Genomic DNA, 24,863 nt, shown 5'->3' with positions numbered 1-24,863 from the left:
CTATTTTTTAAAATGAAAAGTATGTGCTTTAGGGTATAAGCTATGCTGTTATAACAAAGAGATCCCCAAATAAAAAGGCTAAAATAAAGTATCTGCTTTCTTTTTCACATAGCAGTCCAGAGGGAGATGTGGTCCAGGGTGAGTGGCGTTCCAGTTATCTATTGCTGCATAAAACAACAATAATTGCATTTTGCTCATGGATTCTGTGAGTCAGGAATCTAGACAGGGCAGAGGCTGGATGGCTTGACTGTGCTCTATGGTGTCAGAGCTCTTAGCTGGGAAGACTTGAATGGCTAGGATAAACTCACATGGCTGGGGCTGGAATCATCTGGAAGGTTCTTTACCCCTATGGTGCCTGAGCTGGAATAACCAAAAGGTTTGTCTTAGTTGGGATTATTGATTGGAGTGTCTACATGTGACTTATCTACGTGGTTAGGGTTTCCGTACAGCATGGTGGCCTCAGGGTAGTTGAGGTCACTTGGGAGCTTACGTTGGTTTGGCTGTGGAAGGGACAGTGGGCTTTGCCATTTGTATCATGTGGCTACCATCTCTGGTTTCAAGGTAACTGGACCTGTTGTTGCCATATCCCAGCCAGGAAAAGAGAGAGTGGAGGCCAAGCAATTCCTTACAAAAATGTGGTTCAGAACTTACATACATCATTTCTGCTTGCATCCCATTGGCTAACTCTCAGTCATACGGCTACACATAGCAGCAAGGGAGGCTGGGAAATGTAGTCTGTAGCTGTGCATGTGTCCAGCTATAACTCTGTAGCATTCTGTTGCTAAAAAGAAGCAGAGGAAAATAAGTATTAGGGGCAATTAGTTTTTGCAACAGTGTATGTTTCATACATACTTATGTATATTTATGTGTGTATATAGAAATCGGTCTATAGAGAATATGGAAATACATAGCTACATAGAATATAGTCTGGAAGAATACATAGAAAAAGGCCTAGAAGAAACTGGTGACACTGGTTACTTCTGGGAAAGGGAAAGAAGACAGGACAGGGGTATATTCAAAGTCGACTCTAGCTGTAGCATTTTAATTTTTAACAAGGATAATGCCTTCACCTTTTACTTTGAAGTAAAATATTAATTCCGACTGAAGAAGGCCTGATGAACATCTGGTTGCTGATGTTGCAGTCTTGCTCTTATCTCCCTGTGCTGGGACCCAACACCAAAGACTGCCAGTAGGTCACATGGTCCTTTATCTTCCAGGAGCCTCTGCTGGCATTGCCAGGGCACTCAGTCCAGAGGCCCCACTTTCTTGAAGATTGTATTCTAGTCAGTATCTCTCTGCCCATCCTCCCCTCCCAGTTCTGGAGGGTTCCCTGTATTACCAGCAGGTATGAGTTGTACGTAGATGGTCGCTTGGGCACTGAAGAATTCAGAAGCGAGTAAAACACAGCATGTCTTTCTGCAGGTTACTTATTATTTTAATAGTTACAGAGAGAAAGCTGGTCGCTGTGCAGTGGAGAAAGTGGGTGGGCACCACCTCTTCTCAGCAATTAATGCTAATGTCACGGACACCGTGACCTTCCTGATGGGGACCCTGAGGACACAGTGTGACTTAAGTGGTATTCTTGCTCCTCATGCACAACCAAAATCCAGTCATGAAGAAATAACAGACAAACCCAGATGGAGGGGCATTCTCTGTAACCACTGGACTGAAACTCTTTAAAAGTGTCGATGTCATGAAACACAATGAAAGGTTGAAGAACTAGCCTAGATTAAAGGAGATTAAAGAGAGAAGCAGTAGTGCAAGGCAGGTGACTGAATTGGGTCCAGGATCTTGGGGGGAAATTGCCATCAATGAAAAGTTAGCAAAATAGGAATTTGGATGCTATTTGAGGTCTTGTGTTGTGTCAAGGTGACATTTTCTGTGTTTGATAATTGTACTGTGAAATCACTGTCCTTAAGAAATACACGATGACGTATTTAGGAGTAAAGAAGCCATGTTGTCTACAACTAACTCCCAAACGGTTTAGAACGTGAGTAGGCAAACTTTTTGTGTGTGGCAAAAATGCCAAGTAGTAAAGATTCTAGGTTTTGCAGGCCATATGGTCTCTGTCATAACTACTCACGCTGCTGGTGTGGTTCCAGAGAAGCCACAGGCAATATGTAAATGACTGGGCGTGGATGTGCTCCAATCAAGCTTATTATATTTACGGATAATGAAATTTCAATTTCATATATTTTTCACATGTCACTATATATTCTTCTTTTGGTTGTTTTTTAACCATGCAAAAACCATTTCTAGCTTACTGCCCATACAAAATTATGTGGCTGGAGTTGGCCTGTGGACTATAGTTTCCGATGCCTGATGTAGAAAAGGAACACACAGGGTGACTGGTTAGCTCAGTTGGTTAGAGCGTGGTGCTGATAACACCAAGGTTGCTGGTTCGATCCCCTCATGGGCCACTGTGAGCTGCACCCTCCTTAAAAGGGTCAACTGAGCCATTGTAGCACCAAAGCAATGTGCAACCAATGACCATGGCGGTTCCCCAATAAAAAAATTAAAACAAACAAACAGAAACACACACGCACACTGGGGGATAAAGCAAATGTGGCATAATGCTAACAGTTGGTAAATCTGAACAAAGAGTATAGGGGAGTTCTTTGTACTCGTTTTACAATTCTTCTGCAAGCTTGAAATTATTTAAAACTAAAACGTTAAATAAGAAACAGAATTTTCCTTTCTGGGGGCCCAGGAAGGAGGGAGTGACGACACTGTGTGAATATAGCTACTGAGCCCTCTCTTCTGGGGGCCAAGGGAGGCTTGCGTATAGCTTTCTTCAATGTTGCTCCTAATTGTCATCTAGCCACTTCATTTTCGTCACGTCTCCCTTATCTTCTGGCTTACCCTTCGTTTCTAGGGACCCTGGTTGGCAGGCACGAGACTTTTGGAGCTGGTCTCACTATTTCATCAACCCCTTTTTCTATCCCTCTGCTAAATACGTTTCTCCACCAAGAAAATGGCCAAGAAAGCAGCCACTCTAAATATGTTCATTGGATTAATGTATTTAATTTCATGGTTCCTGTCCCTCATATTGGTTTCTCTAAATTGTTGGTATTTGTCTTAGATGATCAAATCTAGAGGGAAGGACTTGTTTCCCGGCATATGGGTTATTTGTGGGGAGGTGTGCGGTGGCAGCAATGTTGAGAAGTTACTGTGTTTTATTCTCCCAGGATTGGGGCAAAGTCTCTCCTAGTTCCTTTGGCCTTGGGGCCCTGAATGGTTATTTCCAGGAATGAGATGTTGAGTTCATTGGAATGACTGGGCCAGGGTAGGGAGGGTTGGTTTTAAGAAGAGGTATAACCTTTTCTTTGTTGACTTAGCAAGAACTCTCTTCATTGCCAGGATCAGGAACCCACGTCAAACAGGCCTCGGTGAAAAGGAATTTCTGAATTCATATAACCAAGTGTATTGGATAGCATTGCATTCAGACTTGGTTAGATCCAAGGGCTGAAATGAGACTATGGGATTTCTGCCTCTTACTATGTCTCAATACTGTCTTCCTATCTGGCTTCATTCTTAGGCAGGCTCTCCCCACTCAGCAGCCCCAAGTATATCTACTACCATATTAGCAAACCCAGGAGAAAGACAGTATCTCTAAACCAAGACTTCTAGCTAGAGCCCCAGGGTTGACTCTCATTGGCCCAATTTGAGCCATGTGTCCATGTCTGAACCAGTCAGTAGCCAGGGGATTGGAGGATACTAATTGATCAGCCCTGGGTCACATGACCACTTTTGGCCTGGGGCCTGTCAGCTCTACTCAAACCATCTGGACTAAGAATGGACAAGAGGTGGCCACCCCTCAAAGTCATCTATGGTTGCTGTTACCATTAGGAAGGATGGAATCTGGGCAGGAAAAAACCCCAGCAGTTCCTTGTTACACAAGGGCTGTGCTGTGCTGCCTTCCCCAATTCCAGCCCCAATTTGCTAAGCCACATCTTTGATAGCTGTAGTTGTATTGTCTTGGCTGTGACCTCTGTAGTCACAACCCCTGACTTAAGCAAACTATGAAAAATGACCTGTTCATGTTCTCTTTTGTACTGTGCCCGGGCTCCTCCGTCCCTCAGGAAACTCACAGGACCTACAAGCAGAAGCTGGAGGAGCTGAGCGCGCTCCAGACCTTGTGCAGCAGCTCCATCCACAAGCAGAAGGCACGGCTGAAGGAACTGAAGCACACCCTCCAGAGGTAGGCGGAGCTGCCGCTCAAAGGCCCCCCTGGTTCTAAGGGCCAGAAACCCAGCTCAGCACTGGCTTGTGCAGAGAATGGAAATTTTAATGGAAAAAAACCAGGCGGGGCCTCAGGCGTCACTGGATCCAGGGGTCAAAGGATGGTTTTAAGAATCTGCGTTTTTCGGCTAAATCCTGCCTTCCTCTAGATTGGCTTCACTCTCAGGCTGACCGTCCCCTCGTGGTCACGGAGATGGCCACCAGCAGTGCCAGGCTTATGTCCCTCCAGCCTTACACCCCACTGGCTTTGCCACCCCAGGAGAATGAGAACTTGTCCTTCCGCAAAAGCTCTGGGCGTGCTCCTCACTGGTTGGAATTGGTCACGTGGCCAATCACTGGGGACTGGTGAGGCAAGACTAGGTTGCATGCTCAGTGTATGGACCTGGTGGAGCGACTGCCCTACATGAGCCTTATGGAGGGGGAAGAGGATGAGAGGTGGTTCCCCAGAAGAAAGTTGTTATAAGAAGTCGTGTGGGGCAGGTAAACTGTCAGTGCCCTTCTCATGGGTGTGTGTGTGGGGGCTCACCCCCTCCCACCTCCGCCAGGCTCACTGGTGTAGGCGGTAAGAAGCCTGGTACCCCCACTGGGGTCGGACTTGAGATCATGACGTAGTTCAGTCCCTGAGGCCAGGATCACGTGTTCACTTCGCAGTCCCTATGTCTTCATACTTTGGGACGTCCTCTCATCCCCGATAGATGAAGGGGTCCAGTGGATGCTGTCACTCCCCTCATCCCCCAACGCAGGCAGGGAAACTGAGGCTCTGAGTGGCTTGTCTCAGGTCACTTACTTGGGCATCCATTCCAGAGTGTGTGGCTCCTGGTCTGCTCTTCCCTTGTGGACAACTTTTGGGAACGTTGCTGGTAATACCCCTAACCTTGGCTGACCATTTTGGAAATTGGAGGCCCATTAGTCATGGGGTAAAGTGTGATGGTTTTATGCAATGACTTCGCCACTCTTGGAAAAGCACATCTGACGGATGGCTGGACTCAAGAATCTTTATCTGTCTAGGGTTTTTCAACTTTGGCACTGATAACTCTTTGCTTCTGGGGGCTGTCCTGTGCATTAGGGGATATTTAGCAGCACCCACTAGATGCCAGTAAAACCCTCCACCCTGTCTTGACAACCAGAAAGTTCCCAGACCTTGCCTCATGTTCCCCATTGAGAACCACCGAGTTAGAAGGCTGACCCATGAGTTTGCTTCTTACACCGAGGACCCCTGCTATTTCAAGATTGTCTGTGACTTGCTTTTCTAGTTTTGAGAGTTAAATGTCATCAAAGAATAACAGTTAGACCTTGATTGGTTGACTGCTTATATTTTCAAAGTGCCGTCCTGTCTGCCCTCTTAGTAACCTTGAGGTTATTCCTTTAGAAGAGCGAGACGAGCCCCAGTCCCTTTGTGTCCCAGCTTAGTTTGCAAAAGGCACGGACATAGAATTATTCTCCATTGTAAGCTTTCCATCTAGTTTGCTTCCGAAGATTAAATCACAATCATTTGGGGGAAAAAAAAAGGAAGAGCAAGACTAGTATTGCTAGTAATATCTACTGAGCTTGTACTGTGTGTTGAGTATCAACATACTAAAGTATCTAAATACTTTAAATTGCATTTACTCACTTAATCCTCACCATGGTATTGTCTACGAGGTAGGGTAAACAGGTGCTGTTACCCCTGTTTTTCAGGTATGGAAAATAAGGCAGAGAGGTTAAAGGACAATCCCAAGGTCACAGGGTTAGCAGGGAGCCAGCATCAAACCCAGAGAGTTCAGATGGAGAACTGAGGTTGTGAGAAGCATTGGGATGGAAAGAGGGGAGGGCAGTGCCCAGACCTTCCGGATTCTTCCTCCAGCCTGAGTAATGCCTCCGCTTCTTCTGCGCCCACACCTCTGACCACAGGTACAAGCGCCATGCCGGTAAGGAGGAGGCAGAGCTCATTCAGCAGATAGGCGCCAACATCAAGGAGCGGCAGAATGTTTTCTTTGACATGGAGGCCTACCTGCCCAAGAAGAATGGGTAGGAACTGGGAACTTACACCCCCACACTCACCCACTCCCCTGCTGCAGACAGACACCCAGGCCTCGGACACCTGGTCTGCGTAACTCCCACCTTCCCCACCTTCCTGTTGGGACTTGACATTGAAGGGCAAAGGCAGAAGTGAAGGCAGGAAAGAGGGTCGCTGCTTCACATGTTCGTCTGTGAACACACCAGTGGCTCCCCTTGGTCGGGGATTACTGACTGGGAGCGGGCACAAGGGAGCCTCCTGGAAGGGTTTTATTCTTTGACCTGGGTGTTGGTTGCATGGATGTGTAAATATGTAAAAATTCATCATGTTGTATAGTTAAGATTTGTGCGCTTATGGGTATGCCTTAATTTTAAAAAGAGCCCATTTTAAAGTGACCTAGAGGTTGTACACATGCCTTCACCTCATTGGCTGGAGCTTAGTCATATGCTCACATTAGCTGCAAGGGAAGCTGGGAAATATGGTCTCTAAGCCAGCTAAAAAAAGGAGGAAATGGGTCAATCCCAGCCGTCATGTATCACAGTCGTCAAGTTCTGTAATCAGTACTCTCACTTGATGTGAGAGGCCTGTTGTACTACTGAGCTTAGCATCCTATGTGCTTCCCCAGGTTGCTCAGTGCATGCTTATTAAGTTTGAATATTTTTGGTTGGGGCCTACTCCTGGGCTGTTAGGGATGTGGGGACCTCATGGGTCTTTCATTCCAGGCTCTACTTAAATCTGGTCCTTGGCAACGTGAACGTGACCCTTCTCAGCAACCAGGCTAAGTAAGTGTCCCAGATCCCCACCTGGCTTTACAGAATCCAGACATTTAGCTTTTTCAACTCAGGAGGGATGGACCAAGCTAATTTTTGCATAAGTGAAAAAAATGTTAACAGTTGGTTCTTTGGTCTTTCTGACACTCTCCTCCTCAGCGGGCAGACCCCCTGGGGGAGGTTTCCATCCTCCCTCCCTCCCTCCCTCCCTTCCTCCCTTCCTTCCTTCCTTCCTTCCTTCCTTCCTTCCCAGAGTCCAGACGTTGGGTGGACAGGACTGCCAATTTCCCATGAGAAATGGCCCCTGCTCCATTCCACACCTTATCATACACTCTTCTCCTGGGAAGCAGACAGTCACGTCCGCCCCAAATCTATCAGTTCCCAGGGAGATGGGGCCATGGAGTTTCCACTGCAGTAGCTGGTTGGGGGAGGGGACCCTGTCTCTGCTCCTTGCTCATCCCCTGTCACGGCCTGCAGCCCTAAACCAGGAGGCCAGGGTCCTGGGAAGCTTGGCACATTGGCCCTCATCCCCTAATTGATCGTCACCACTCATTCAAGGCCAGGTCTCTCCCCTCGTGAGATGGGAAGGTCCTTGTGGGATGTGGATGGCAGTAGGTCAAGGATCTGATGGTTGAGGGTCCCGCCCCCCAGATGGGCTATAGTTATATTACTGTAAATGTGGTAATAGCTGTGTGACCTTCCCCGGGGGTGTCTGTGGCCGCAGGTTTGCCTATAAGGATGAGTATGAGAAGTTCAAGCTCTACCTGACTATCATCCTGCTCCTGGGTGCTGTGGCATGTCGATTTTTCCTTCACTACAGGTAACGCAGCATGACTGCATGGGGGCATGCTGGGGGTGGCACGGGAGCTACGAGAGAGGGACCCAGGGTCTGTCTTGCACATCCAGTGTTTGGTGTGGTAAGGTGTAGATAGAGAAGGGTCATGTCTTATGAGAAAGAGCATCCTGTCCACCCTGCATCCATCCAGCAAATCTACTAAACGGCTGCTGGAGAGGCCTTATAATGTCGTAGTTAAAAAAGAGCCCAATGTGGCATAGTCATGCAATGGAATATTCTTTGGCTATAAAAAGGAATGAATTTCTGACACATGCTACAACGTGGATGAACCTTGAACACATGATGTTAAGTGAAAGAAGCCGGTCATAGAAGGTCACATAGTGCATGATTCCATTTCTATGAAATGTCCAGAACAGGCAAATCCGTAGAGACTGAAAATAGATTAGTGGCTGCGGGGCACTGGGGGAGGGGAAATGGAGAGTGACTGCTCATGGGTGAAGGGGTTTCTTGCGGAGTGATGAGAATGTTCTAGAATTAGATAGCAGTGATGGATGCACAACGCTGTGACTATACACAAAAAAAGAACCCCACTTTAAAAGGGTGAATTTTATGCTGTGTGAATTATATCTCAATTATAAAGAGAAAGCGAGAAAGAAAAAGATGGGGAAGGAGGAAGGAAACTAAAAGAAAGAACAGCAAAAAAGGAAGAAAAGAAAGAGAGGGGTGGATCGCAGACTGCCTGGGTTTGAATCCTGGCTTCGAGACTAACTGGCTGTTACCACGGGCAGGTTCCCTCTTCGAGCCTCAGCCTCCCTGTCTGTAGAACGAGGGTGACACGATGCCCACCTTACAGGGTGGTTGTGATGTCAGTTAACACTGTGTGTGGAGGGCTCTGCCCAGCGCGTGGCGCCCAGCAGTGCTTTCTGAGTAGGCCAGGCCAGGGGCTGAAGCTGCACTGCCCTGGGGGGTTTCGTTTCTCCCTCTGGCCTGGGTTTTCTGCCCTAGGGGAGGCCGCCAAGCACAGCCTGGGCATTTGGCCCACGTGTTAAGGGTTTATTTCTTAGCAGGCTCTTGGCTGGGAGTCCAGTTGCTGGTCTGGCCACTTGAATGTCCACACAAAGGCTCTTTTAGGCCCTGGGCCCGTGCCCGCCTGCTGCCTCGGGCCTGGCCCTTTTCCCTGAAGGGCAAAGGCTGCACACATCAGTCCTGCCTGCTCACATGCCCCTCCGGAAGGGGGTAAAAGTTCTTAATGTACAACCAGCCTCTGCTGGGCTGGGCCCTTGGGCCCTCAGAGGGCAGACCTGTGGCGTGTTGTCCAGTTCTAAGGCTCACTGAGGGCTTGGCTATTTCCGTTCATCCCTGTCCCTCTCTGCATTGGTTTCCTACGGGTGTCGTAATAAAGCCCCACAGGCCGGGTGGCTTAAAACAACAGGAACATTTTGTCACAGTCTGGAGGCCAGATGTCTGACATCGAGGTGTCGGCAGGGCCGTGCTCATGAGGGCTCTGTCCCTCCTCACCTCTCCCCGCTTCTGATGGTGGCCGGCCAGCCTTGGCATCCCCAGGCTTAACCCTGTTTCACTCCAGCCTCTGCCTCATGTGCCTCAGTCTTGTCACATGGCCCCCTTCCCTATGTGTCCCCGTGTTTCTCTCATGGCCTTCTTATGAGGACACCAGTCATTGATTTTAGGGCCCACCCTAACCCAGGATGACTTCATCTTAACGAATTACATTTCCAAAGACCCTATTTCCAAATAAGGTCATATTCTGAGGTTCTGGGTTAATATGAATTGGGGGTGGGGGGAATGCTGTTTAACCCAGTATATCTTCTGTGGGTTAAAAATAGGACGGGGGATGGGGCTGGATAGGCAGCTCATCTCTGTTCCCTTCCCACAGAGACTTGCCCTGCTGTTTAACCTTGGACAGATAACCTGACCTCTCCCTGCCTCGGCTTCCTCACACAGAGAGTGAGGATCAGGGGAGATACTTGGCAGGGTGGTTGTGAGGACTGGATGAGTTACATCTGTGGAGTTCAGAATAGCGCCTGGCACGTACATGCTACCAGGCGTTAGCAATTGTTATTGCCACCGTGCAGCTTGGCTTGGGTGGGCTTGGGTTTGGATCTCCAGCGCTTACCAGCTGGGTGATCCTGGGCAACTCACTTCCCCTCTCTGAGCCTCCATTTCTTCATCTGTAAAATGGGAGGTAATACTGTCTTAGTTTGGGTTCCCTCAGAGGAGGCCCCCCCCCCCGCCCCAAAGACAAGCATTTGAATGTGCCAGTATTTTATTCAGGAAATGACCCCAGGAATTACTGATGGGGGAATGGGAAACAAGAGGGAGTTGTCCCATGGGCACCTGGAGTTCAGTGCTGCTGGTGATGGGGGGACAGTGTAGAACATGCCTCAGTTACCCCACCTGAGGGGCGAGGGAGCGGGAGTATTTATCTCCTGAGGCCGTCAGTCGGGACCTTGAGGAGGGCTCCCACAGGGAGTTACTGCCTCTGTTCTCCTCATCTCCCCCTTGCACCAGCAGAGGGTGCACAGGGGTCTGAGAGAGCCCCCAGGTGAGCCAGGAGGGTGTCGCAGGTTCTGGCTATTGGAAGTCACCACTGGGTATGGATGTGTAAGGGCACCTGCCACGAGACCCGGTCCTGGAGGGTTGTCCGTGGATCCAGAGAGATCATCCATGTAAAATACCTGAAACTGTGCAAATCCCCAGTGGTCACTGCTGGCCTAGGGTGGCAGACTGAATGATGGTCCCCTAAGATGTGCACGAGCTAATCCCCAGAACCTGCAAATATGTCTCCTTACATGGCAAAAGGTCTTTGCAGATGAGTTAAGTGGAGGATCTTGAGATGGGGAGATGGTCCTGGATTACCCAGTGGGCTCAGTATAATTAATTACAAGCGGCCTCATAAGACAGAGGAAGGAGGGTGAGAGTCACAGAAGAGATGTGATGACAGACGCGGAGGTCAGAGCGATGTGGGGCCACGAGACAAGGAATGGAGGCAGCCTATAGAAGCTGGAAAAGGCCAGGACACGGCTGCTCCCCCTGAGCTTCCAGAAGGAACAGAGCCCTGATGGCACATTTCAGACTCTGACCCCCAGAACTTTAAGAGAATAACTGTGTGTTGCTTTAAGCCACTCAGTGTGCGCCCACTTGTTACAGCAGCAACAGGAAACTCATACAGTTCAGCAGAACAGATCGAAGCCAGCACCTCAAGCAAGTCCCTGAAGTGCCAGGGCCATAACACTTTATTTTTACTTCTCTCTTTACTGATGAGATAGAGGAAAGGACCAGTGGAAAATATCCTGGTAACCACCATTCATTACTGGGCCTGTCCCCTGTCCCGAGGTGAGCTCGAAAGTCTGCATCTCAGTGACTCTCTGCACTGAGATTCCCTCCCTGTTCCCCGCTTACCCCTCGTTTTCTGTCCAAGTCAGGTAGGCCTTCAATTTCCTCAGAGTTAGGTGCCTGAGACTTTATTTCTCAGACTTTGGACACTGTGGTGCTTCCAAAATTATAGAGCTCTTCCCAGGCTGTAGGCACTGTTCTAAGTAAGCGCTTCATGTTTTATATTCAGCTAGTGCTCACGGCAGCATGGCGGCAGTTGCTGTTACTCTCCCCAGTTCGCAGGTGCAGGGCACGGGGATTAGAACAAATCTCCAACTTGTTCTTGGTTCCCCATTGGGGAGAGGCGGAGCCTGGATTTGAACTCAGGCCTTGTGTTTTCAGTCTATACCTGACCCTCCAGACGCTGCCTCTGCGGGCGATGGGTCAGCAGCTTGGGGCTGAGAGTCTATCATTGGGACCACAAAACAGGGTCACATAGCTTAAAAGGCACCACCCAACATCTTTTATTGTTAAAGTGTCCTCTTTCCATGCCCCCTCACCCCCGCTTGCAGGGCCATTGTAGTTGGGGAAAAGGATAGAAAAGAGGTGGGGCGAGGGGTGTTGTTCCTCCCCTCTTTAGATGGACAGCACCTGGTACTGTCCTTTCTATTCTTAGGCCAAATGGATCTGTGTGACACTAGGAGGTAGAGGCACTTCCCCATCAGGGTCAAAGATAGAGCCTTCGTTCACATCTCATCAGAGAGACCGGCCCGTGTCGGGGAGCCCTCTGAGGGGGTGGCTGTTGCAGACTCTCTCCCAGGATCCTTCACAGAGGGGCTGAACCTTCCCATTTTACAGACGGCAAAGCTGACGCCAGTCGAATCTCTGGCACGGTCACACACAGCATGCCTGCCGGCCCTCCACTCTGACCAGGACACAGCATGGCTCCAGACGCCCAGTTTTTCGGCCTTTAGGACCTGCTTTGCCCAGCTCCTAGCTGTGGTCACCATCCAGGAGGCAGGAAGCTCTTAAGTTCATCTTACAGACAATTCAGGCCATAAGAATCGTCTGTCACAAAGTTTACAGAACATTTAAGGGATGACAGAGGGAGTTTACTTCTTGACACTACAGGCAGTTCAAAATCGCATATAGGTTTCCGCTTAAAGTCCTTCGGTCGCCATCCCCCCAGAAATTTCACGTCAGACGGTAGGAATTTAGAAGGGAGACAAGTTTTCATGGGCTGGGTGGTCAAGGAAGGAAGGGAAATCTCAGCGAGAACCTTAAGGGCAGCTAGGATTCAGGTAGAAAGGTGAGTAGGGGGATGGGCATTCTTGATGGAGAGAGGACCCCTGAGAGGCCAGTCCCCTCTGCCTCCCCAGGGGTCGGGGGGTTCCAGAGGCACCGCTGTGTGGGCAGCCCTCAGCCTGGTTTGCTGATCTGTTGTGGCGGGGCTGGGACAGCCGTCCCTGGTTCTCACACCTGCTCTCGGGGCTGTTTCTCCATACCAGGGTAACGGATGAAATCTTTAACTTCCTGCTGGTGTGGTATTACTGCACCCTGACCATTCGGGAGAGTATTCTCATCAGCAACGGCTCGAGGTAATTGGGGGCCTGGCTTTGTGGTGGGCGTGGAGGGAGCCAAAAGGGAGATCTGTCATGGAGGGGAGGCAGGTGAGGGCTGTCACTCTCAGCCTGTGTTCCCTTCCTCCTTGGGGGCGTCCATGACCCGTTCAGACCCAGAGAGGAGGAAAACTGCAGTGTCACTTGTTGTGGTCAATCTCTTGCTTACCAGAAACCCTAACTCAAATGGGCTCAACGTAACAGGACATTTACTTTTTCATACAAGGAATAGGTCCATTGGGGCTGACTTCAGGTAAGGCTTAATCCAGGTGCTCAGACAATGTCATCAGGACCCAGCTTCTTGCTCTCACCTAGTGTGTTGTCTGTATTCTCAGGTTCCATGTAGGGTCATCTAGCAGCTCCGGGCTTATGTCTTTATTTCTAGCATTCCCAGCAAAATAGGGCACGTTACTATCTTTCAAGAGTCTCACTGGGTCCTATTGGTGCTCACTGGGTCACATGCCTGTTTCTGAACCAATCACTGTGGCCAGAGGATGCGCTGCTGTGATTCGCCAGACTGGAGCCTCGTGCCCACCCCTATGGCCGTGATTGGAAGCCTAGAAGCTGAGTGTCAGGAGGGGAATGGTTCCCCAGAGGAAAACTGGGATACTGTCACTGGAGGATGAATGGGATTCTGGTGACAAGCGTGGTGGTTTTCCCTTAGGGCAATGAGAGTCTCAGGACTCAGTTAAGACCCATGGCTTACCATCCGCAGGACCCATTTTCTATAGCTCGGATTCCTTTTTGGGGTGGCCGTCTGAGCCTCTGCACACCATTCTTGTCCCTGTCCTTTCCTGAAACAAAATGTAACAACTTCCCAACCCCTCCCCGCTTCCTTCCTCCTGGGCGCTAGTAGGGAACGACCAGGAGCTGTATGTTTCTGAGTGGGGCACCTGCCAAACTCTCAAATAATTTGCCACCTTCTCACTTTTCTGCCCAGTGGTCTCTTAAGGCATATCCCTGCTCTGCCGGGCCTTACTCTCAACATAGAGCCAAGAAGTAAGGACCAGGGGGACGGCGGTTCTTAGGCACGCAGCCCTGTAGCGTGTAGCCTTTAAGGAAAGATCGGTGTTTCTCAAACTGCCCTCAGCCCGGTCCCAGCCACGCCATTTTTGCCATGTCCACGTATCACGCGGATGATCTTTTCCCACACGTTAAATCAACCTTCTCCTTTACTTTTGTTCACTTAAATAAATATTTATTTTAAAAGGAAACATTATTTCGCCACCATACAGGGAAAACCCGCATCAATTGCAGGAAAGAGGAAGTAGTATAAAAATATCTTTGTTTTCATTGTCTAATTTATTGAAGTCGGTCGTTCTTGCTTCCTGAAGGCCCTGAGCCTGAGGCCTGCGATGATCTCTCTCTTACATGTGTGTCCGTGTGTGTAAAAAGGGAGATGAGCAGAGCTCCAGAGGCTTTAAAGATGTATTAGCATTCAACCAAGACTCTCTCCTGGACTTAATCAGGAGAGTGGAAAGAGAACGGAAAAGATAATTCAGTACCCTCTAGTGTTACATTTGAGTATCATCAAAAACTTGGTGGTACATGCCCCATGCTTTGGGAAACGCTGAAGTAGAAAAATCTTACCAAATAACATCCATAGTTTTTCTGAATTTTGGTGACTAGTCTCTTTCTGCTTTTGGGTGTGGTTGGAGGTGAGCCAGGGAAGTAGATAGTGGGGAAATGGGGCCAGGGCAAGGCTTTCTTGATACTGATTCTCTTCCCGGGCCTTGCTGTCCGTCTTGGAGTTTCGCCCTCTGATGGACTCATAGTAATAGTGTTCAGGGTGTCTAACGGTCACTAACACTTTAGTAAGAGTTACTCTGGTTAGCCCTTTTTTCTAGTATGACAAGCTGTAGATGGGGGGGCGGGGTAACCAGAGAGAAGGAAGCATGACTGAGTGGAGGCCTCTGTAAGTGTGGGGTACACCAGGAAAATGGGGAGTGGGACAAAAAGGGGAAAAAGAGGGGCTCGAAAGCCAAGCCTTATTTGCCTAGCGCATTAGCAGGGGCTTTTTCAGGGCCTCCTTGGAGCTTGTGTTCTGACAGGACAGCAGGGGGGGTTGTCTCTGGGCTTGTAATGAAAAGCTTGGCAAGCGGGTCCACTCTGCCCCCCATCTGTCATTATCACAGTGCCAGACACCGAGCTGGGGACTCCAAGACAGCTCATCCTCTGTGCCTTTTGGGAGCATTCATAGTGTTTTAGAAAGAGCCACTTATGGCGAATGTGGTTCAGGAATCCCCAGGGGGTAATGACATCTTTCCTCCAGAGCTGTCCTGCCACTCTGGCCTGGGGCAGGGGTTTGGATGTGGCGGTGGTGCAGAGCCTTGAAGGGGTGGGGTGGGCCTGTACAGGTGCCTCATCTTTTGGAATGACTATGGGAGTGGTGGCCAGTTTGTGGGGGCTGGGGGAGGGGGCATGGTGGGTGGGCCGAATCTAGGTGACTAAAACTTGTGACTCATCCTCAACATCTGTTGGGTATTTAGCCTCCATCCCCCTCCCCAGCTCCTTCCCAGAGCTGATTTTCCCCTGGGGGGTGGGCAAGGGCGATACCTTTGAGGTTTCCCTTCACACTTGGCCTTTCCCAGGGAATAGCTAAGAAGCCAATAGCTGAGAGAGCACAGGGAGGAGGAGGAGGTAGCGGTCCGAATTGGGATGAACTCAACCCCTTTTCATCTCTGAAGCGTCCCAGGGCCAGCTCGGGAGCTCAGGGTTAGAACCCAGTAAACATGCCCCATGGTCTTTATAGAAGTGAATTGAACCCAAGCTCTGCAATGAGGCAAGGTCCTTGGGGCCATACCAGTGTTCTAAAAATAGGTGGAGCTGAGCCATATGGGCTTCCTGGAGGCTTGCTGCCCAGTTTTGGTCTGACTGAGCCTCTTCCATCCTGTTCCTGGTTGCACCTGAGACCTGAATTAGAGGTGTGGTCAGGGACGCAGGCGTAGAGAAGTGGCAGTGTGGGGGAACTCCTCCACTATGGGATGGGGCCACCCTAGCTTTGTGTCTGATGCCTCCCATGTGAGATGTAGCTCATTATCTCAGTCAGTGCAATAAGCAAGTCAACTTCCTCGCAAATTCTGTAAATGATGGAAAACCACCCGACAGGAGTAAACATGAAGGGGGTTTATGGGGGCATATAAATAGTTCAAGGAGGTGAAAAGGGCTCAAACAATGTTAGTTCCCTCCCCCACCCACTCCATTCTACCCATTCTGTTGTTCCTTGCACTGGTTTCCAGCAGAGCAGGTCAGCACCCTATTGGATTAGCTGACTTTCCTCTAGAAGTCTAGCAGCAATCTTGAGACAGACTTCTGATTGGTTAGGCCCCCCAATCACCCAGATTGTGTATGTAGGGTGAGTTCGTTCCCCCAAAGAAAGCTAAGGCCTGGAACCAGAATGGTGGTGGTGGTGGTGGTGGGGGGGGATTGACAGATAGGCAAAACAGCAGATGTCCCCTACAGTTCGTTCTGGGCCAGAATGAATAATGAATTAGGGATCATATTCATTTTTCTGGCTAGCCAGCCAACGGGTACCTGGCTCTGATGCACTCTTCTAGGGGCCTTTCGTGGCCTACAGCGGAATAGGGGTGATAGGCTGGCAAGGGAGGGATTCTCAGAGTAGAAGCCATTCCCCCAACTGTCCAGATTACTGGAAGCCCAAATCCAGAAACGGCCTGGGGTTGAATAGTGGCTGGTGCACATATCTTGTGCAAGCATACAAACATGGCCAAGGTGCCCTGAACGGAGGGCCATGGTTTCCCCAAGGAACAATCCTCAGCTATCAGGACGTACTGTCCCTACTTTCTGGCAGGAGTGCACTGTTCTTCCCAGGGCATCTACTGTCTGCTTATTAAAAAGTCCACTAGCCCCTGCGGCCTTCATTTCTGTGGCAAAGCGGACCCAGAGACTGACTGCTAATGGGTGCAGGTTTCTTTTGGGGGTGACAAAATTGTTCTGAAACCGACTGTAGTGGTGACGGTTGCACAACTCTGTGAATATATACTTTAAATGGGTAAATCGCATGGTATCTGAATTATATCACAATAATAAAACTGTTGTATAAACATATACAGCTGCGCAAAACCTGCCCAGAGCCCTGGAGTGTGCAGATGGGCGTCAGGGCGGGTGAGGGCCACAGTGGGGATGAAGCGACTTCTAGCCGTTCCCAGCGCTGCTGAGCTGTGTTTATTGGTGGCAGCTGTCATTGCTGCGCTCTGGGCACGGCAAGCTGTGAAATTAAAAGCTGCTGCTCAGCCAAGCTTGTTGTCCAGAGCCTGTGTCTCCCAGACAGAGAAAGGGCGTTTCTCAGGGGAGCTTTGGAGGGCAGGAGAGTAGCGTGGGGCTTGCCAAAACACGAGGATTTGCATGTGGCTTTGCGGAGAACTGGGGAGGTTCTGGAGACACTTCTCGGGTGCTCTTCTAGCTGAAGGTCTGAGCACGGGGCCAACTGCCTTTTCTATCAGGAAATTACTGCCAGGGGTCCTTATAGAATCTGACACGGGGAGGGAGCATCTGGGAACAAAGAAGCGGATGGGTGTCTGATCTTGTCCCATGAACTCATGTGGCACCTGCAGCTATCTCCTGCCACCTCTGTGCTGATGGCATCCAGACCAGCTGTGGCTTTCACCAGCCGCGCCTCCTGGGCAGCACTTCATTCATTTCAACATGTATTGAGTGCCTACTGTTTATCTAGTGCTGTTAGTACTAGGAATAGGAATAAGGAAAAAGCCTTGGCCCTCCCCATCGCCCTTGAGGGACCCACAGGCCATTGTCTGTCTGGACACCTAACTAATGCCCAGAACTATGGTGGGGTTGCAAAGAGAATGGATGAGTTAAGATCCAGACCCGGCTCTCATGTCTGTATTCTGGTTGGTAGGTTTGAAGACCGCTCAAACCCGCATGTTAGGACAAAGCAAGTGAAAACCTCAGTAACACACCAATTGTCACCTAATAAATTGGGCAGAAATTTTAAAATGTAGTGTCCGATGTTGGTGAGGGTTTGGGGAACCAAATATTGTCCTCTACTGCTAATGGGAGTGTACACGGGGGTAGCAATTTTGGAGGAAAACGTGTTAAGTACCAATGCAGACACCCTCTGAGCCAGCCATCCCACTTGGAGAAACAGTGTCATCACACGAGGGGACTTCCACAGGGATGTCCCAGCAGCATCGAGGCTGACAGTGACAGTGGAGGAACAGCCACATCCTAAAATGTGACGTGGCATTTAAGAAGCCAGTGAGTGACAGGTCTATAGGTACTGGTCTGGGATCAAGACAAGAAAACAAGTTACAGGATGGGTTCAACTAAAAAGAGAGCCGAATCCAGCAGCTCTTCTCCAAACCGGCAGAGTCTTGGTTCCTCCTCCTGTGCGCTGCTGTGCCCGGGACTCCAGCTCCTCGCTTGGCCCCTGCCCCAGGCCTCTCCCAGGAGAGAGTTCTGGAGGGACATAGGTTGATTGCTGCTATGGATGCCTCAGGCGTCCCGATCACTATTGCTCAGTCCCTGGGAGGAAGGAACCTGGATGCTTCCAGGCTACATTTGGCAAAGCACATCCCTGTCACGTAGTGTTCAGAGAATGGAGCTTCTAGTGGGGGGCGGGGAAGGCCAGCAGAGGCTTGAGGCAAACTCAGGGCCTTTGAAGGGCAAAGGCCTGAGAGTCTAACATTCATTCTCGTGTGCCCCTGACACTGAGGAGGGGGTGACAATCAGGCTCCCTCCCCAGTGGGACAGGCCCGTGCTGGGGGAATGCTGGCTTCTGACAACAGAGTTCCCCCAGCTCTGGACTGGATGAATGAAGTCCAGAGCTGGGCAAGGGCCTGCTGTAGATGGGGGGAGCAGATTAAGCCCAGGGTTTGGGGCTTCCAGGGAGCAGCTGGGTCTGGGGTGGTGTGAGATGGTGCATGTGCAGTCTGTCATTTCTCTGTATTGGTCTGGGGTAACGTATAATAGATAGCTGCAGTTCTGTGTAAATGTTTATTCAACACACTTCTTGAGCACCTGCTCTGAGCCAGGTATCAACGTACATTGATGAACCAGACAGACAAGATCCCTGCTCCTCTGGAGTTTACATCTGAGTGGGAAAGCAGGTTCAGAAAACAAACGAGAGAAAAAAAAAAAAAAAGTATTTCAGTTCGTGGTAAGCACCATGAAGAAGATGAAACAGAGTAAGGTGACCCAGAGAGGAGCTGTCTGTTTTAGATAAGATGGTTGGAGAAGGCTTCATAGAGAAGGTGATAGTTGGTCCAAAACTGGAATTTGGACCAGGAACCAGGCAGGCCAAGGTCTCGGAGCAGAGAAAACAGCCAGTACAAAAGCCCTGTTAGTCAGCTTGGGCCTCCATGACCAAATACAGACTGGGCCGCTGAAACTACAGAAATTGATTTTCTCAATTCTGGGAGCTACAAGTCCAAGACCAAGGGGCCAGCAGGACGGGTTTCCCCTGAGGCCTCTCTTTGGCTTGCAGACAGCCACTGTGTCTCTGTGAGCGTGCACGCTCCTTGCGTGTCCTCTTTGTAAGGACACCTGCCCTGTTGGATTAGGGCCCGTCCTATGACCTCATTTACCCTGAATTACCTTTTTAAAGGCCTCACCTCCGAAAACCATCATATTGGGGGCAAGGGCTTCAACATATGACTTTTGGGGGAACACAGGTCAGCCCGCAACAGGCCCTGAGGTAGCAGTGGGTTTGGTAGGTTCCAGGGGGATTGCAGGTGTGGTGAGGTTAGGGCTGTGTCCTGAGGGCAGCGGGAAGCCACTGGAGGCCTGAGTGCTTCTCATGGCTAATCGTTGAGTGGCTTTACATGGTTGTGTGTCTCTAGGACACGGAGAAGGGCAAAGTCACAGCATGGGTCTCTTTCATGGACGTTTCCGGGCCACAGAGCATCCCCACCCCCACCCCCCTCCACTGCATACATAGGCTGGGAAGCTGGGAGACACCTGTTTCTCTCCCCGCCTAAGCTCTTTTTTCTTCTCTTGTTCTCTCTGAGAATTAAAGGCTGGTGGGTGTCTCACCACTACGTGTCCACATTCCTGTCTGGCGTGATGCTAACCTGGTGAGTGTCCCCAGCCCTAGCCCCCCAGCTCTGCTTGTCCTCCCCACGTGGCTGCGAATGGGGACTAGTGGGGGGTGAGAGGACTCAGATGGGGCTGTCAAAGGCCTTGGCCTGGGCTGACTTTGGGGCCAAGAAGGAAGGTGTGGGCCATCGGGACTGCCTGCCACCCGTCCCCCCTCCAAGCCCGCTGGGGAGTTTTCCTGGGAACATCTTGTCTGCCTGCTGGATGGGGCAGAGGTGACAGGGAGCAAGCATTGGGGTGAATGAGGCTGTGGCACCAAAGAGACTAAGATGGAGAGAGGGGGAACCGGTGAGAACTTAGGCTTCAAAACTACGTGGGCTCCCTTGGTTCCAGAACAGACTTAAAGCAATGATGGCGTTAACTGGCTCTAGCCCCAGAGACAAGGATGGTAAAGAAGGGTAGAAGTCGGGGACCTCAGTTTAATGGTGAAACCTTTCCTTCTCTCTTGGTTGGAGCAGGAATGGGCGGGAAGACTGTCTGATTCCACAGCACACCTGAGCTTTCTTCCTTTCCCCCACTTCTCTGCAGGCCTAACGGACTCATTTATCAGAAGTTTCGCAATCAGTTCTTAGCGTTTTCCATTTTTCAGAGTGAGTGTCTCTTGCCTCGATTCTGTTGTTGGTGGGGCACAGTTCCCTGTGGAGGCCCCGTCCCAGGGAAGGGTGTATCTTTTGCAGAAGTGAGCAGAGATTGGGGGAGGTCCCTGGCCAGCCTGGGGCAGGGGAGGGTCCCAGAAATCCAGAGAAGAGCTATCTGCTCCCCAGGTCAACTCCATCTTACCACCCAGCCCTCAGCCCCAGTCTTTTGTCCCCCCAGATCCGAATCGGACCAGTTGTGACCTCCTGGAACTAAGTGGTGGTGGGGGCACTAACTTTGTTTTCCTCAAAATGGAAATATATGTTCTTTTTCTCATTTAAGAATAGCTCTGGATTTATATACAATGTAAATTGGTCCCAAGGGTCACCTCTGGAAAAGGGGAGCTTGGATGGTTGGGGACAAAAAGAGAGAGACTTTTGCTTTTCACCAAGTACCAGTTTGTTCTCTTTGAATTCTAAACCGTGTGCACATTGCCTATTGAAAAAGTACTATTTGATGTTTAAATAAAACCCTGCTTACAAATACAGATCTATAAAGCCAAGAATGAAATTATATACAACCCCACCCTTGAGGGTGATCACTGTTAATCAACCTATGACCTTTCAAACATTTTTATTCATAAATACATATATACTGCATTATGTGTAGCCTTTAAACACGGGATCCCTCTGCACATACAGCTTGGCTTTTTTTTTCTTTTAGCAATTACAGGGATATTTTTCCCACATCAATACACAGCATGTTCCCTCCTGATTTTTAGTGACTGCAAGTATCTCATTGTAGGGAACTGTCTCTTGCTGTCTTGTCCTTGCACACAGCTCCCCGCACGGTGCCACCCTTCCCACAGGCATCTTTGGAGTACCTACTTCATGCCTAGGAAAGCTTTCCAAGCTTCTAGTCTAGCTGGGGGGCTTTGCTGGGTCCTCAGATAACCTGATCTCTCTTTGTATTTTGGATAACAGATAGAGTGGGTTCATACTCGTGTGTGTGTGTGTGTGTGTGTGTGTGTGTGTGTGTGTGTTGGGTGTGGGAGAGGGTTGTACCCAGGGTGCCCCCTGCCCTCTGGGCAATGAAGACCCACCGGCTCTCCGTGGAGGTGTCACCCAATCCTCCGGGCGCTGTGCTCCCCCTGCAGGCTGTGTCCAGTTCCTGCAATATTATTACCAGAGGGGCTGCCTCTACAGGCTGCGGGCCCTGGGAGAGAGGAATCACCTGGACCTCACGGTGGGTGAGTAGCCCACCTGGGGGGTGGAGGGACAAGTAGCCCCTGCCCGCTCCCCCAGACCTCGCCCCTAACTCTCCACACTGGGAGCATGTGCCAGTAAGGACATCACAAGACCTACCACACACAAAGCCAGGCCTGCCGGCATCTCCCCGAGTTGCTTTTCATAATTCTTTGTGGCTTCTATTTCAGCGGACAAGTGTGAGGCCAGCTGTGTGCCCTCAATGCTGGCTTCTCTCTTTCCTTTTTCAGTGTCTATTTTTTGTCTATGCTTTATAATCAACATAATGTTAGCCTAGCGTTGTCGCTCATGTATAACTTACGTGTAATATGCCTACAGATACTATGTATAAACATATACATGTATATCCACTGGGAATGTGTGCGGAACCTATTTAATTTACAGATGTGGGTGCCCAATCAGAAAAGCTTGGAGACCCCCATCTAAACTTTCAGGGGAAACTTTTTAATAAAACTCTGCTATCTTGTGTGATGGTCATTTCCATCGAAGTGCTCTGCATAGTAGGCCCTTTGTCAAGACTCAATGGAAATAATGCATTCAAGTGATCCACTGTAAAATGCAAATTAAGGAAATTATTGAAAACATAGTGCCCGGCACATGCCCCGGCACATCAGCATTCCCTAGGTGTGGTCCAGCCTACTTAGTTCACTGCCGCTTAAGGCATGAGAGCCGTTAGGCCTGGTGATGTGTTCTGCACACAGTCAGCACTCACGTACCTGGAAGAGGTGAAGGCCGTTCCCCCTGCCCTGTGTGTGTGTGTCTGTGCCTGGCTAATCTCAGGGCGACTGGCTTGGCTGAACAGGGGGCGCTTGGTGGGGCCATGGGGGCAACCAGACCCCCTCACGTGGGTCCTTTGCTCCCTCCCTCTTCTCCACAGAAGGATTCCAGTCCTGGATGTGGCGGGGCCTCACCTTCCTTCTGCCTTTTCTGTTCTGTGGCCACGTGAGTCCCCCTCGGAGTTTGTGGGTATCCCCTGCTTTGGTCTCACCCCTGGGAACAGAAGGTCCTCAGGCCTCTCCCCCTTTTACCAGCTATCACTGAATTGGGCCCCATGGGGTCCTGGAGCTAAGACGGCCCTTGGGTCCAGGGAGGCCAAGGGCAGAAGCCAGAACTGGCCTTCAGGCTACTCTGGCCTAAGGTGTCCCAGTTTCTTTTGGGGGCATTGTCAATGTGTCAGGGCAGTTGGTACCAGAAGCCGGGGGTCCTGTTGCATTTCCCCGGGCCTTCCCATGTGGGTCCCCAGGGGAATCGGGTAAGGTGAGCAGTGCCTGCCTCCCCTCTCTGCAGTTCTGGCAGCTCTACAATGCAGTGACGCTGTTTGAGCTCTCCAGCCACGAGGAATGCAGAGAATGGCAGGTATGGTGCGTGCGTGCATGCGTATGTATGGCAGGGATGGCGGTGGTCCTGGGGAAGGCTGGGTTGGCTTGGGGAGAATTTTCACCCCCTCCGTGAGGCCCTGCTGCCCAGGCCTCTCTGCTACTGGGGCCTGGGAGACGGTGGGAGGGAACTCGGGAGGCCAGGAAGCCCCTCAGTGGTCTGAAAAATCCCAAGGAGGTTCACCCCATCGAATGCTATGGGGGGTCCCGGGAGGAGGCCCCTTCCACCCCCCGCCAAGACCCTGTCTGACCCCAAGGACTCCCTCCCTTCACCCAGTTGGCCCAGGTCTCTGCCTTCCGCTGGCAGAACCCTGCAATGTGTGGGTAACTTGTGCTGAAGGGGTTCTGAGGTCCCGTGGTGGGGTGGGCACTTCAGGGAGGGGAGCTGCTCAGAGCTGGCAGCCTTTTCTTCCTTTCCCCTCTTCTCTTGCTCCCCCCTCAGGTGTTCGTGTTGGCGCTCACGTTCCTGGTCCTCTTCCTCGGCAATTTCCTGACCACACTCAAAGTCGTACACGCCAAACTCCAGAAGAACAGAAACAAGGTGAAGCAGCCGTGAGCCACGGACTATGCCCCTCAAGCCCCCGGACTTTGAGAACTGCAGGGGGATCCCAGTCGGCACCCTGGCTGCCGATTTCCTCCCCAGCAGTGCCAGTGGCCCCTGGCAGCAGTGACCTCAGGGGCCAGCGGCCTCACAGGGGGCAGGCCCGAGGCCCTAGCCCCCAGCTGAACAAGAGGAATGTGACCCCAGCCTGTCTGCACAGTATTAGCGGCCCCAGCCTCCCTATTTATCACATATTTAATACCCGGTCCTCCCCTCTTCTCTGGACCCTTCCACCTTCCCCCACTGCTCCTGCCCAGACTGGGTCAGTCGTCCTTGGGGGAGGCTAAGCCTCAGGGAGCCTCTTTCCCCACTCCTGTCATTCGAGCCCCTCTGGGTGGGGTGTGGACATGCCTCCTGGGGTTGGACTTGTGACCTGCTACTTACAGAGTCCCAGGTGCGGGTGGAAGGAAGCCCCTGGGCATCCTGTGGAGCCTTCCCTCAGGGGCACATCGCTTCTGCTGTAAGCTCCCACCTCCTGGCCTCCACTCCCGTGGGGCAGGTATTTAAGTTCTCGGAGAACCACTGTCTGTCTGTGCCTCCTGCTCTGTGCTTCCTGCGTCTCTTGCCTGCTGGCCATCCAGGGGGAAAGCAGCCCTACCTCCCTGAGGCCTGGGGCTCTGGGCCCCAGGAACAACTTGGAGGGGAGGGCCGACGTTGGGAGGGTTTTCTGAGGGTCACCACCAGAGGGCGCCCCAGCCTCTGCATCATTTGGGTGGTTTGAGGGCGTTTTCTAAATTTGATACTGAAAGTTTGGGTCTGTTCTTGGGGGCTTTCCGGCCCCTAACCCCTCAGCCCACCTTCCCGAATCTTGCAGTGAGTACTCAGGGAATGGGTCCAAGACCCTCAGTGCTGGCTGGCCTTCAGCCAGCATAGAGGTCACCCAACCGTCCACCTCAGAGATTCTGGAATGTGGACAAAAGTCTGAGCAGCCTCACTTCCAGGAGGCTGCACAGGGCAGGTCTGCTGGACACCTCATGTTAGATTCTGAATTTGGGGCGGGGGTGTGGTGTGGTGTGTGTGTGAAGAAGAGAACAGGTTTGGTTGACTTTTCTGCCCCTTCTCCCACACCTAAGCTTCAGCTGCCCTTAACTATGTCCCTACAAATCCCCTTTCGACCAGAGTTCAAAGCTGGTGTTCACAGCTATGCTTTGGCCCTCAAAGGGATTTAAATTATTTTAAATTACATTTTTAAAATATGAAATTCCCCCTCCCCCC

General features: G+C 50.8%; 1 protein-coding gene across 1 annotated transcript in view; it reads left to right on the top strand.

Moving 5' to 3' along the window:
• The window catches only part of TMEM120B (transmembrane protein 120B), a 35,998-nt gene extending 11,827 nt beyond the window's left edge, over positions 1-24,171 (top strand). Inside the window, exons 2-12 of the mRNA XM_019648917.1 lie at positions 4,083-4,201; positions 6,133-6,249; positions 6,961-7,020; positions 7,733-7,828; positions 12,646-12,735; positions 19,743-19,808; positions 20,359-20,420; positions 21,563-21,655; positions 22,549-22,613; positions 22,959-23,027; positions 23,490-24,171. Coding sequence (XP_019504462.1) covers positions 4,083-4,201; positions 6,133-6,249; positions 6,961-7,020; positions 7,733-7,828; positions 12,646-12,735; positions 19,743-19,808; positions 20,359-20,420; positions 21,563-21,655; positions 22,549-22,613; positions 22,959-23,027; positions 23,490-23,603 — 951 coding nt within the window. The 3' untranslated portion in view covers positions 23,604-24,171. The remainder of the gene's footprint in view (positions 1-4,082; positions 4,202-6,132; positions 6,250-6,960; positions 7,021-7,732; positions 7,829-12,645; positions 12,736-19,742; positions 19,809-20,358; positions 20,421-21,562; positions 21,656-22,548; positions 22,614-22,958; positions 23,028-23,489) is intronic.
• The last annotated feature ends 692 nt before the right edge of the window (positions 24,172-24,863 follow it).

The sequence above is a fragment of the Hipposideros armiger genome, unplaced genomic scaffold (assembly GCF_001890085.2).
Source record: "Hipposideros armiger isolate ML-2016 unplaced genomic scaffold, ASM189008v1 scaffold_128, whole genome shotgun sequence".
Lineage (NCBI taxonomy): Eukaryota > Metazoa > Chordata > Mammalia > Chiroptera > Hipposideridae > Hipposideros > Hipposideros armiger.
Note: the sequence above shows the minus strand (reverse complement) of the source record. Positions and strands in the feature narration are given on the sequence as shown.